The following is a 14,792-nucleotide window of genomic DNA, read 5'->3' on the forward strand; positions in this document are numbered from 1 at the left end:
TGGAAGATGAGTTACCAGTAAAGATAAAATCTGATTGAATCTTTGTAAACTAACGATAGTATATATGCGTTTCGAAAAGAGAATAAAGACTAAGCGCACACGAAGTTATAGGAATATCAGAATAAACAAAAGTATGGTTGGTTAGATATAAATATACATTTGCCTAGTTAATCAACAGCGATTGCCGCAGATGTTATATCTGGACGCTCACATATTTGGATACATTCAATAACGTGCATTGACAAACACGTAGTTGTATGTAATTGTGTATTGTGATTAATCGAATTCATTCAAGCAGTGGTCTTGCTTGTTTGCCCAAGCCATTACTTCAATAACACGTATGAACATAATCGACTCGATTACCGTGCTTTACAGGGCCGTGTGTTCAATGTAACCTTACTGAACCTCATTCTACGCAGCAAAATACGATATTAATATATGGGTACACACAGCCTAATATGGTATATCATTTTACACAGTACACTACATACTTATCCTTGATACATTATTATTACATTTACTAAATAATTATAAAAATAATTAGCCTTATATGTTATTTAGCGTGTCGCATACATACTTTGAGCGTTGTATACGTTTTTATAGTAACACTAGATGAAACGAGGGCATGCAAAGTCCACGCGAATAAAGGTATTAACGGATTTTACTCAATGCCTTGGGTGAAAAATGTAATTTATGATTAGAATCTAATATGAAATTTGACGAGATGAAAAACGATAGCCAGCTGCACACAAGAGGGGTTCAACAAGATCGAGTTTTAGTTGCTCTTCTCGCTAATGAGTATATTTTTAATGACTTGTTCTATTCCGCGGTGCGTGTCCGTACATGGTATATTTTCGCGATGGCGCCACGAAGTGTCTGAATTTGTGTTTTCCATCGGGGACGGTCGTTTCGCGTGAGTTAATTTGTCGCTACACTTCGCAGTCAAGCTCTCCGGTTACGTTCATTGCTGCTATATTCCACCTATTCCGAAGTATTATAATCAAAATATTTTAAAGTTCATTGTCATTTAATTATTCTATCGGTCGTTGGCAGATAATAGTATGTACCGTGTGGGTACAACGGGTACTTTAGAAAGAGTAGGCCATACTGTATTAATTGCACTATGCCAACTACGCATGGTATTCATTGGGGATGTTACCCATCACCAAGAATGTATACTAACTATACTAACAACTAACTTGTTATTATCTATCGTCGGCATGCGAAGCGATATCAAGTGCACGTGGTTTACTAATTCGTATTGAAAATCAATTTAATCCTAAATACCTCAAACAAATGTAAAATTGCAAATCCGAGTATATGTGTAACATGGAGCCAAAATGGACGATTTCACCTAGAATTTGTTTCATGTGAATTGCTTTAAATTTATAAATGCAAAAACTCAGATTACGGATTGTTCATCATGTACATAAAAGCCGCTTTCATGCCAACAAACGTCTCTTCTGCCGTTGGGATTATCTGATCTTCGGGAAGTAGAAATCCATAATTTCCCTTGTCTCGTAATTCCAGAGAATGGGAGTATTTAATTCCAGCTCCACCGTATCCCCAATCAAGTCCAATCCCGGATGCAATGTCTAGAACAACAAAATGTAGTCATTGTTAACTGGGTAATTTGTTGTTAGCGTCCCCCAGCAGTCTCCCAGGGTTATCCTTGATTTCCATTAAATAATTATAAATATTAACAGCCGAAAACAGTCCTATAAACGAATGCCATTCGTCATTCAAAAGTACAATGTCTAACTAATATACGTATAACATGCTCCGCGAACTTGGAAATACAAACCCAATGATGAATACGTACAAAGAAACGGGTGCCAGCATATGTCTCTATGACAACTAGCAATACACATGCTTAGTCATTCAAGGGACTGTACTCATTCTTTTGTACCGTGCCATGTCCTTCCTTTCAGACAATAAATAGACAAATTAAAAAAAAAAGTTCCAGCCAGGCTGGCATTGCACTTTGTTCATATTTCGAACGCAATAAATTTTCGAACAATTGCTACGCGGCGATCAATGGGAAGTAACACCATGGTGAACTAAATTAGGGATCTTTACACTCAATGGAATAATGATAGACAATCTAACCTGAGTTGCATTTTACTAAAAAAAAATGTCAATTGGTTTATTTTATTATTATTAGACTTAACTCTATTAGTACTTCGTATTCACAGTACTTGAGCTATATACACTGTACAATGGATCGTATGCGATAACACAGGGGAGGTATGAAAAGGAAGCCCAATAGGTTTGCGATAACGACGGCTTCATTAGGAAAGTCATGTGGTGTATAGCTAGCATTGGACCCACATGAAAACCCCCAAAAAAAACTCACTTGAATATATATATATATGTATATATACGTATATATATGGAATGTGAGCTTTGTTACATGTAGATTACATTAATTCAGTTGTGGTACCCTCACGGAATTGAGAAACTCCTCAGAGATTAGTCTCACGATACTATGCTCTTCTGTTAGCTGATATGTATTGAAAAAGCCGATAACTACATGCATAACGAGTAGGGTAAAAGATTATACGCTTTGGCTACGGTTTATTTTCATCGAATACGAATACTTTATTGGGAAATGTATCCATAAGATTTGTGGCATAGACGTGTGTATATACTGCAAATATTCAATAGACATCAGATGCAAAGGGTTGCGTGAGATCTCGATGAGAACGTGAGAAACACGACACTTGTTCTTACCCCTCAAATAGTACTCAATTCTCCCACGTCATCGAATACCATAGCAACAGAAATCAGGAAAAAAAGTAGAAAATGATATACTATTCGAGGCTCAAAGAGTAAGTCTCGTGTCTCTACCACGCTCACATCTAGATCTCATATTTATATTTTTAAAGACTTACATAGCACATCGGGCGGTGTGCCTACAATGTATGTCGTATTATGCACCTTGTATAAGGCATCGGCAAAAGCTTTTCCAAGAGCCATCTACAGAAACAAATGCAAAGGAATTCCATAAGCTTCCGTAAGAGTCAGTGCATCATAACACTTATACTGTCAATGCATCATATCACTTATACTGTCAATGCATCATAACACTTATACTGTCAGTGCATCATAACACTCATACTGTCAATGCATCATAACACATATACTGTCAGTGCATCATAACACTCATACTGTCAATGCATCATAACACTCATACTGTCAGTGCATCATAACACTCATACTGTCAGTGCATCATATCACTTATACTGTCAATGCATCATAACACTCATACTGTCAGTGCATCATAACACTCATACTGTCAATGCATCATATCACTTATACTGTCAATGCATCATAACACTCATACTGTCAATGCATCATAACACTTATACTGTCAATGCATCATAACACTCACACTGTCAATGCATCATATCACTTATACTGTCAATGCATCATAACACTTATACTGTCAATGCATCATAACACTCATACTGTCAATGCATCATAACACTTATACTGTCAATGCATCATAACACTCATGCTGTCAATGCATCATATCACTTATACTGTCAATGCATCATAACACTCATACTGTCAATGCATCATAACACTCATACTGTCAATGCATCATAACACTCATACTCTCAATGCATCATATCACTTATACTGTCAGTGAATCATAACACTCATACTGTCAATGCATCATAACACTTATACTGTCAATGCATCATAACACTCACACTGTCAATGCATCATATCACTTATACTGTCAATGCATCATAACACTTATACTGTCAATGCATCATAACACTCATACTGTCAATGCATCATAACACTTATACTGTCAATGCATCATAACACTCATACTGTCAATACATCATAACACTCATACTGTCAATGCATCATAACACTTATACTGTCAATGCATCATAACACTCATGCTGTCAATGCATCATATCACTTATACTGTCAATGCATCATAACACTCATACTGTCAATGCATCATAACACTCATACTGTCAATGCATCATAACACTCATACTCTCAATGCATCATATCACTTATACTGTCAGTGAATCATAACACTCATACTGTCAATGCATCATATCACTTATACTGTCAGTGAATCATAACACTTACACTGTCAATGCATCATAACACTCATACTCTCAATGCATCATAACACTCATACTCTCAATGCATCATAACACTTATACTGTCAGTGAATCATAACACTCATACTGTCAATGCATCATATCACTTATACTGTCAATGCATCATAACACTCATACTGTCAATGCATCATAACACTTATACTGTCAATGCATCATAACACTCATACTGTCAATGCATCATATCACTTATACTGTCAATGCATCATAACACTCATACTGTCAATGCATCATAACACTCATACTGTCAATGCATCATAGCACTCATACTGTCAATGCATCATAATACTCATACTGTCAATGCATCATAACACTCGTACTGTCAATGCATCATAACACTTATATTGTCAATGCATCATAACACTCATACTGTCAATGCATCATAACACTCATACTCTCAATACATCATAACACTCATACTGTCATAACACTCATACTGTCAGTGCATCATAACACTTATACTGTCAATGCATCATAACACTCATACTGTCAATGCATCATAACACTCATACTGTCAGTGCATCATAACACTTATACTGTCAATGCATCATAACACTTATGCTGTCAATGCATCGTAACACTTATACTGTCAGTGTATCATAACACTCATACTGCCAATGCATCATAACACTCATACTGTCAATGCATCATAACACTTATACTGTCAATGCATCATAACACTTATGCTGTCAATGCATCATAACACTCATACTGTCAATGCATCATAACACTTATACTGTCAGTGTATCATAACACTCATACTGCCAATGCATCATAACACTCATACTGTCAGTGCATCATAACACTTATACTGTCAATGCATCATAACACGTATGCTGTCAATGTATCATAACACTCATACTGTCAGTGCATCATAACACTTATACTGTCAATGTATCATAACACTCATACTGTCAGTGCATCATAACACTTATACTGTCAATACATCATACCACTCAAACTGTCAATGCATCATAACACTTATACTGTCAATGCATCATAACACTCATACTGTCAATGCATCATAACACTCATACTGTCAATGCATCATAACACTCATACTCTCAATGCATCATATCACTTATACTGTCAGTGAATCATAACACTCATACTGTCAATGCATCATATCACTTATACTGTCAGTGAATCATAACACTTACACTGTCAATGCATCATAACACTCATACTCTCAATGCATCATAACACTCATACTCTCAATGCATCATAACACTTATACTGTCAGTGAATCATAACACTCATACTGTCAATGCATCATATCACTTATACTGTCAATGCATCATAACACTCATACTGTCAATGCATCATAACACTTATACTGTCAATGCATCATAACACTCATACTGTCAATGCATCATATCACTTATACTGTCAATGCATCATAACACTCATACTGTCAATGCATCATAACACTCATACTGTCAATGCATCATAGCACTCATACTGTCAATGCATCATAATACTCATACTGTCAATGCATCATAACACTCGTACTGTCAATGCATCATAACACTTATATTGTCAATGCATCATAACACTCATACTGTCAATGCATCATAACACTCATACTCTCAATACATCATAACACTCATACTGTCATAACACTCATACTGTCAGTGCATCATAACACTTATACTGTCAATGCATCATAACACTCATACTGTCAATGCATCATAACACTCATACTGTCAGTGCATCATAACACTTATACTGTCAATGCATCATAACACTTATGCTGTCAATGCATCGTAACACTTATACTGTCAGTGTATCATAACACTCATACTGCCAATGCATCATAACACTCATACTGTCAATGCATCATAACACTTATACTGTCAATGCATCATAACACTTATGCTGTCAATGCATCATAACACTCATACTGTCAATGCATCATAACACTTATACTGTCAGTGTATCATAACACTCATACTGCCAATGCATCATAACACTCATACTGTCAGTGCATCATAACACTTATACTGTCAATGCATCATAACACGTATGCTGTCAATGCATCATAACACTCATACTGTCAGTGCATCATAACACTTATACTGTCAATGCATCATAACACTTATGCTGTCAATGCATCATAACACTCATACTGTCAATGCATCATAACACTCATACTGTCAGTGCATCATAACAGTCATACTGTCAATGCATCATAACACTTATACTCTCAATGCATCATAACACTCATACTGTCAATACATCATAACACTCATACTGTCAATGCATCATAACACTTATACTGTCAATACATCATACCACTCAAACTGTCAATGCATCATAACACTTATACTGTCAATGCATCATAACACTCATACTGTCAATGCATCATAACACTCATACTGTCAGTGCATCATAACACTTATACTGATAACACTTATGCTGTCAATGCATCATAACACTTATACTGTCAGTGAATCATAACACTCATACTGTCAATGCATCATATCACTTATACTGTCAGTGCATCATAACACTCATACTGTCAATGCATCATAGCACTCATACTGTCAATGCATCATAATACTCATACTGTCAATGCATCATAACACTCATACTCTCAATGCATCATAACACTTATACTGTCAGTGAATCATAACACTCATACTGTCAATGCATCATATCACTTATACTGTCAATGCATCATAACACTCATACTGTCAATGCATCATAACACTTATACTGTCAATGCATCATAACACTCATACTGTCAATGCATCATAACACTCATACTGTCAATGCATCATATCACTTATACTGTCAATGCATCATAACACTCATACTGTCAATACATCATAACACTCATACTGTCAATGCATCATAGCACTCATACTGTCAATGCATCATAATACTCGTACTGTCAATGCATCATAACACTTATATTGTCAATGCATCATAACACTCATACTGTCAATGCATCATAACACTCATACTCTCAATACATCATAACACTCATACTGTCATAACACTCATACTGTCAGTGCATCATAACACTTATACTGTCAATGCATCATAACACTCATACTGTCAATGCATCATAACACTCATACTGTCAGTGCATCATAACACTTATACTGTCAATGCATCATAACACTTATGCTGTCAATGCATCATAACACTTATACTGTCAGTGTATCATAACACTCATACTGCCAATGCATCATAACACTCATACTGTCAATGCATCATAACACTTATACTGTCAATGCATCATAACACTTATGCTGTCAATGCATCATAACACTCATACTGTCAATGCATCATAACACTTATACTGTCAATGCATCATAACACTCATACTGTCAATGCATCATAACACTTATACTGTCAATGCATCATAACACTTATGCTGTCAATGCATCATAACACTCATACTGTCAATGCATCATAACACTTATACTGTCAGTGTATCATAACACTCATACTGTCAATGCATCATAACACTCATACTGTCAGTGCATCATAACACTTATACTGTCAATGCATCATAACACGTATGCTGTCAATGCATCATAACACTCATACTGTCAGTGCATCATAACACTTATACTGTCAATGCATCATAACACTTATGCTGTCAATGCATCATAACACTCATACTGTCAATGCATCATAACACTCATACTGTCAGTGCATCATAACAGTCATACTGTCAATGCATCATAACACTTATACTCTCAATGCATCATAACACTCATACTGTCAATACATCATAACACTTATACTGTCAATGCATCATAACACGTATGCTGTCAATGCATCATAACACTCATACTGTCAGTGCATCATAACACTTATACTGTCAATGCATCATAACACTTATGCTGTCAATGCATCATAACACTCATACTGTCAATGCATCATAACACTCATACTGTCAGTGCATCATAACACTCATACTGTCAATGCATCATAACACTTATGCTGTCAATGCATCATAACACTCATACTGTCAATGCATCATAACACTCATACTGTCAATGCATCATAGCACTCATACTGTCAATGCATCATAATACTCATACTGTCAATGCATCATAACACTCGTACTGTCAATGCATCATAACACTTATATTGTCAATGCATCATAACACTCATACTGTCAATGCATCATAACACTCATACTCTCAATACATCATAACACTCATACTGTCATAACACTCATACTGTCAGTGCATCATAACACTTATACTGTCAATGCATCATAACACTCATACTGTCAATGCATCATAACACTCATACTGTCAGTGCATCATAACACTTATACTGTCAATGCATCATAACACTTATGCTGTCAATGCATCGTAACACTTATACTGTCAGTGTATCATAACACTCATACTGCCAATGCATCATAACACTCATACTGTCAATGCATCATAACACTTATACTGTCAATGCATCATAACACTTATGCTGTCAATGCATCATAACACTCATACTGTCAATGCATCATAACACTTATACTGTCAGTGTATCATAACACTCATACTGCCAATGCATCATAACACTCATACTGTCAGTGCATCATAACACTTATACTGTCAATGCATCATAACACGTATGCTGTCAATGCATCATAACACTCATACTGTCAGTGCATCATAACACTTATACTGTCAATGCATCATAACACTTATGCTGTCAATGCATCATAACACTCATACTGTCAATGCATCATAACACTCATACTGTCAGTGCATCATAACAGTCATACTGTCAATGCATCATAACACTTATACTCTCAATGCATCATAACACTCATACTGTCAATACATCATAACACTCATACTGTCAATGCATCATAACACTTATACTGTCAATACATCATACCACTCAAACTGTCAATGCATCATAACACTTATACTGTCAATGCATCATAACACTCATACTGTCAATGCATCATAACACTCATACTGTCAGTGCATCATAACACTTATACTGATAACACTTATGCTGTCAATGCATCATAACACTTATACTGTCAGTGAATCATAACACTCATACTGTCAATGCATCATATCACTTATACTGTCAGTGCATCATAACACTCATACTGTCAATGCATCATAGCACTCATACTGTCAATGCATCATAATACTCATACTGTCAATGCATCATAACACTCATACTCTCAATGCATCATAACACTTATACTGTCAGTGAATCATAACACTCATACTGTCAATGCATCATATCACTTATACTGTCAATGCATCATAACACTCATACTGTCAATGCATCATAACACTTATACTGTCAATGCATCATAACACTCATACTGTCAATGCATCATAACACTCATACTGTCAATGCATCATATCACTTATACTGTCAATGCATCATAACACTCATACTGTCAATACATCATAACACTCATACTGTCAATGCATCATAGCACTCATACTGTCAATGCATCATAATACTCGTACTGTCAATGCATCATAACACTTATATTGTCAATGCATCATAACACTCATACTGTCAATGCATCATAACACTCATACTCTCAATACATCATAACACTCATACTGTCATAACACTCATACTGTCAGTGCATCATAACACTTATACTGTCAATGCATCATAACACTCATACTGTCAATGCATCATAACACTCATACTGTCAGTGCATCATAACACTTATACTGTCAATGCATCATAACACTTATGCTGTCAATGCATCATAACACTTATACTGTCAGTGTATCATAACACTCATACTGCCAATGCATCATAACACTCATACTGTCAATGCATCATAACACTTATACTGTCAATGCATCATAACACTTATGCTGTCAATGCATCATAACACTCATACTGTCAATGCATCATAACACTTATACTGTCAATGCATCATAACACTCATACTGTCAATGCATCATAACACTTATACTGTCAATGCATCATAACACTTATGCTGTCAATGCATCATAACACTCATACTGTCAATGCATCATAACACTTATACTGTCAGTGTATCATAACACTCATACTGTCAATGCATCATAACACTCATACTGTCAGTGCATCATAACACTTATACTGTCAATGCATCATAACACGTATGCTGTCAATGCATCATAACACTCATACTGTCAGTGCATCATAACACTTATACTGTCAATGCATCATAACACTTATGCTGTCAATGCATCATAACACTCATACTGTCAATGCATCATAACACTCATACTGTCAGTGCATCATAACAGTCATACTGTCAATGCATCATAACACTTATACTCTCAATGCATCATAACACTCATACTGTCAATACATCATAACACTTATACTGTCAATGCATCATAACACGTATGCTGTCAATGCATCATAACACTCATACTGTCAGTGCATCATAACACTTATACTGTCAATGCATCATAACACTTATGCTGTCAATGCATCATAACACTCATACTGTCAATGCATCATAACACTCATACTGTCAGTGCATCATAACACTCATACTGTCAATGCATCATAACACTTATACTGTCAATACATCATACCACTCAAACTGTCAATGCATCATAACACTTATACTCTCAATGCATCATAACACTTATACTCTCAATGCACTTATACTGTCAATACATCATAACACTTATACTCTCAATGCACTTATACTGTCAATACATCATAACACCTATAATGTCAATGCATCATAACACTCATCCTCTCAATGCATCATAACACTTATACTCTCAATGCATCACAACACTCATACGGTCAATGCATCATATTACCTATACTGTAAATACATCATAACACTTATACTGTCAGTGAATCATAACACTTATACTGTCAATGCATCATAACACTTATACTGTCAATGCATCATAACACTCATACTGTCAATGCATCATGACACTCATACTGTCAATGCATTATAACACTTATACTGTCAATGCATCATAACACTTATACTGTCAATGCATCATAACACGTATGCTGTCAATGCATCATAACACTCATACTGTCAGTGCATCATAACACTTATACTGTCAATGCATCATAAAACTTATACTGTCAATGCATCATAACACTTATACTGTCAATGCATCATATCACTCATACTGTCAATGCATCATAACACTCATACTGTCAATGCATCATAACACTCATACTGTCAATGCATAAAAACACTCATACTGGCAATGCATCATAACACTCATACTGTCAATGCATCATAACACTCATACTGGCAATGCATCATAACGCTTATACTATCAATGCATCATAACAATTATACTCTCAGTGCATCATAACACTCATACTGTCAATGCATCACAACACTCATACTGTCAGTGCATCATAACACTTATACTGTCGTCAATGCATCATAACACTTATGCTGTCAATGCATCATAACACTCATACTGTCAATGCATCATAACACTCATACTGTCAGTGCATCATAACACTCATACTGTCAATGCATCATAACACTTATACTGTCAATGCATCATAACACTCATACTGTCAATACATCATAACACTCATACTGTCAATGCATCATAACACTCATACTGTCAGTGCATCATAACACTTATACTGTCGTCAATGCATCATAACACTTATGCTGTCAATGCATCATAACACTCATACTGTCAATGCATCATAACACTCATACTGTCAGTGCATCATAACACTCATACTGTCAATGCATCATAACACTTATACTGTCAATGCATCATAACACTCATACTGTCAATACATCATAACACTCATACTGTCAATAATCATAACACTCATACTGTCAATGCATCATAACACTCATACTGTCAATGCATCATAACACTTATACTGTCAATGCATCATAACACTCATACTGTCAATACATCATAACACTCATACTGTCAATGCATCATAACACTCATACTGTCAATACATCATAACACTCATACTCTCAATGCATCATAACACTTATACTCTCAATGCACTTATACTGTCAATACATCATAACACTTATACTGTCAATACATCATAACACTCATACTCTCAATGCATCATAACACTTATACTCTCAATGCATCATAACACTCATACTGTCAATACATCATAACACTCATACTGTCAATGCATCATAACACTCATACTGTCAGTGCATCATAACACTTATACTGTCGTCAATGCATCATAACACTTATGCTGTCAATGCATCATAACACTCATACTGTCAATGCATCATAACACTCATACTGTCAGTGCATCATAACACTCATACTGTCAATGCATCATAACACTTATACTGTCAATGCATCATAACACTCATACTGTCAATACATCATAACACTCATACTGTCAATAATCATAACACTCATACTGTCAATGCATCATAACACTCATACTGTCAATGCATCATAACACTTATACTGTCAATGCATCATAACACTCATACTGTCAATACATCATAACACTCATACTGTCAATGCATCATAACACTCATACTGTCAATGCATCATAACACTCATACTGTCAATACATCATAACACTCATACTCTCAATGCATCATAACACTTATACTCTCAATGCACTTATACTGTCAATACATCATAACACTTATACTGTCAATACATCATAACACTCACACTGTCAATGCATAATAACACTAATACTGTCAATGCATCATAACACTCATACTGTCAATGCATCATACACTCACACTATCTATGCATCATACACTCATACTGTCAATTCATCACAACACTCATACTGTCAATGCATCATAACACTCATACTGTCAATGCATCATAACACTCATACTGTCAGTGCATCATAACACTTATACTGTCAATGCATCATAAAACTTATACTGTCAATGCATCATAACACTTATACTGTCAATGCATCATATCACTCATACTGTCAATGCATCATAACACTCATACTGTCAATGCATCATAACACTCATACTGTCAATGCATAAAAACACTCATACTGGCAATGCATCATAACACTCATACTGTCAATGCATCATAACACTCATACTGGCAATGCATCATAACGCTTATACTATCAATGCATCATAACAATTATACTCTCAGTGCATCATAACACTCATACTGTCAATGCATCACAACACTCATACTGTCAGTGCATCATAACACTTATACTGTCGTCAATGCATCATAACACTTATGCTGTCAATGCATCATAACACTCATACTGTCAATGCATCATAACACTCATACTGTCAGTGCATCATAACACTCATACTGTCAATGCATCATAACACTTATACTGTCAATGCATCATAACACTCATACTGTCAATACATCATAACACTCATACTGTCAATGCATCATAACACTCATACTGTCAGTGCATCATAACACTTATACTGTCGTCAATGCATCATAACACTTATGCTGTCAATGCATCATAACACTCATACTGTCAATGCATCATAACACTCATACTGTCAGTGCATCATAACACTCATACTGTCAATGCATCATAACACTTATACTGTCAATGCATCATAACACTCATACTGTCAATACATCATAACACTCATACTGTCAATAATCATAACACTCATACTGTCAATGCATCATAACACTCATACTGTCAATGCATCATAACACTTATACTGTCAATGCATCATAACACTCATACTGTCAATACATCATAACACTCATACTGTCAATGCATCATAACACTCATACTGTCAATGCATCATAACACTCATACTGTCAATACATCATAACACTCATACTCTCAATGCATCATAACACTTATACTGTCAGTGAATCATAACACTCATACTGTCAATGCATCATAACACTCATACTGTCAATGCATCATAACACTTATACTGTCAATGCATCATAACACTCATACTGTCAATACATCATAACACTCATACTGTCAATGCATCATAACACTCATACTGTCAATGCATCATAACACTCATACTGTCAATACATCATAACACTCATACTCTCAATGCATCATAACACTTATACTCTCAATGCACTTATACTGTCAATACATCATAACACTTATACTGTCAATACATCATAACACTCACACTGTCAATGCATAATAACACTAATACTGTCAATACATCATAACACTCATACTGTCAATGCATCATAACACTCATACTGTCAATGCATCATAACACTCATACTGTCAATACATCATAACACTCATACTCTCAATGCATCATAACACTTATACTCTCAATGCACTTATACTGTCAATACATCATAACACTTATACTGTCAATACATCATAACACTCACACTGTCAATGCATAATAACACTAATACTGTCAATGCATCATAACACTCATACTGTCAATGCATCATACACTCACACTATCTATGCATCATACACTCATACTGTCAATTCATCACAACACTCATACTGTCAATGCATCATAACACTCATACTGTCAATGCATCATAACACTCATACTGTCAGTGCATCATAACACTTATACTGTCAATGCATCATAAAACTTATACTGTCAATGCATCATAACACTTATACTGTCAATGCATCATATCACTCATACTGTCAATGCATCATAACACTCATACTGTCAATGCATCATAACACTCATACTGTCAATGCATAAAAACACTC

The 14,792-nt window shown here is 35.4% G+C and overlaps 1 protein-coding gene across 1 annotated transcript in view; it reads right to left on the reverse strand.

The window, feature by feature from the left end:
* Nucleotides 1–1,255: 1,255 nt before the first annotated feature.
* LOC102800981 (carboxypeptidase B-like) overlaps nt 1,256–14,792 on the reverse strand; it is a 28,542-nt gene continuing 15,005 nt past the window's right edge. Inside the window, exons 10-11 of the mRNA XM_085506448.1 lie at nt 2,895–2,979; nt 1,256–1,595 (exon numbers count right to left, since the gene is read on the reverse strand). Coding sequence (XP_085362574.1) covers nt 1,408–1,595; nt 2,895–2,979 — 273 coding nt within the window. The 3' untranslated portion in view covers nt 1,256–1,407. The remainder of the gene's footprint in view (nt 1,596–2,894; nt 2,980–14,792) is intronic.

This window comes from Saccoglossus kowalevskii, chromosome 2, assembly GCF_978046115.1.
Source record: "Saccoglossus kowalevskii chromosome 2, keSacKowa6.1, whole genome shotgun sequence".
In the NCBI taxonomy this organism is placed as follows: Eukaryota; Metazoa; Hemichordata; class Enteropneusta; family Harrimaniidae; genus Saccoglossus; species Saccoglossus kowalevskii.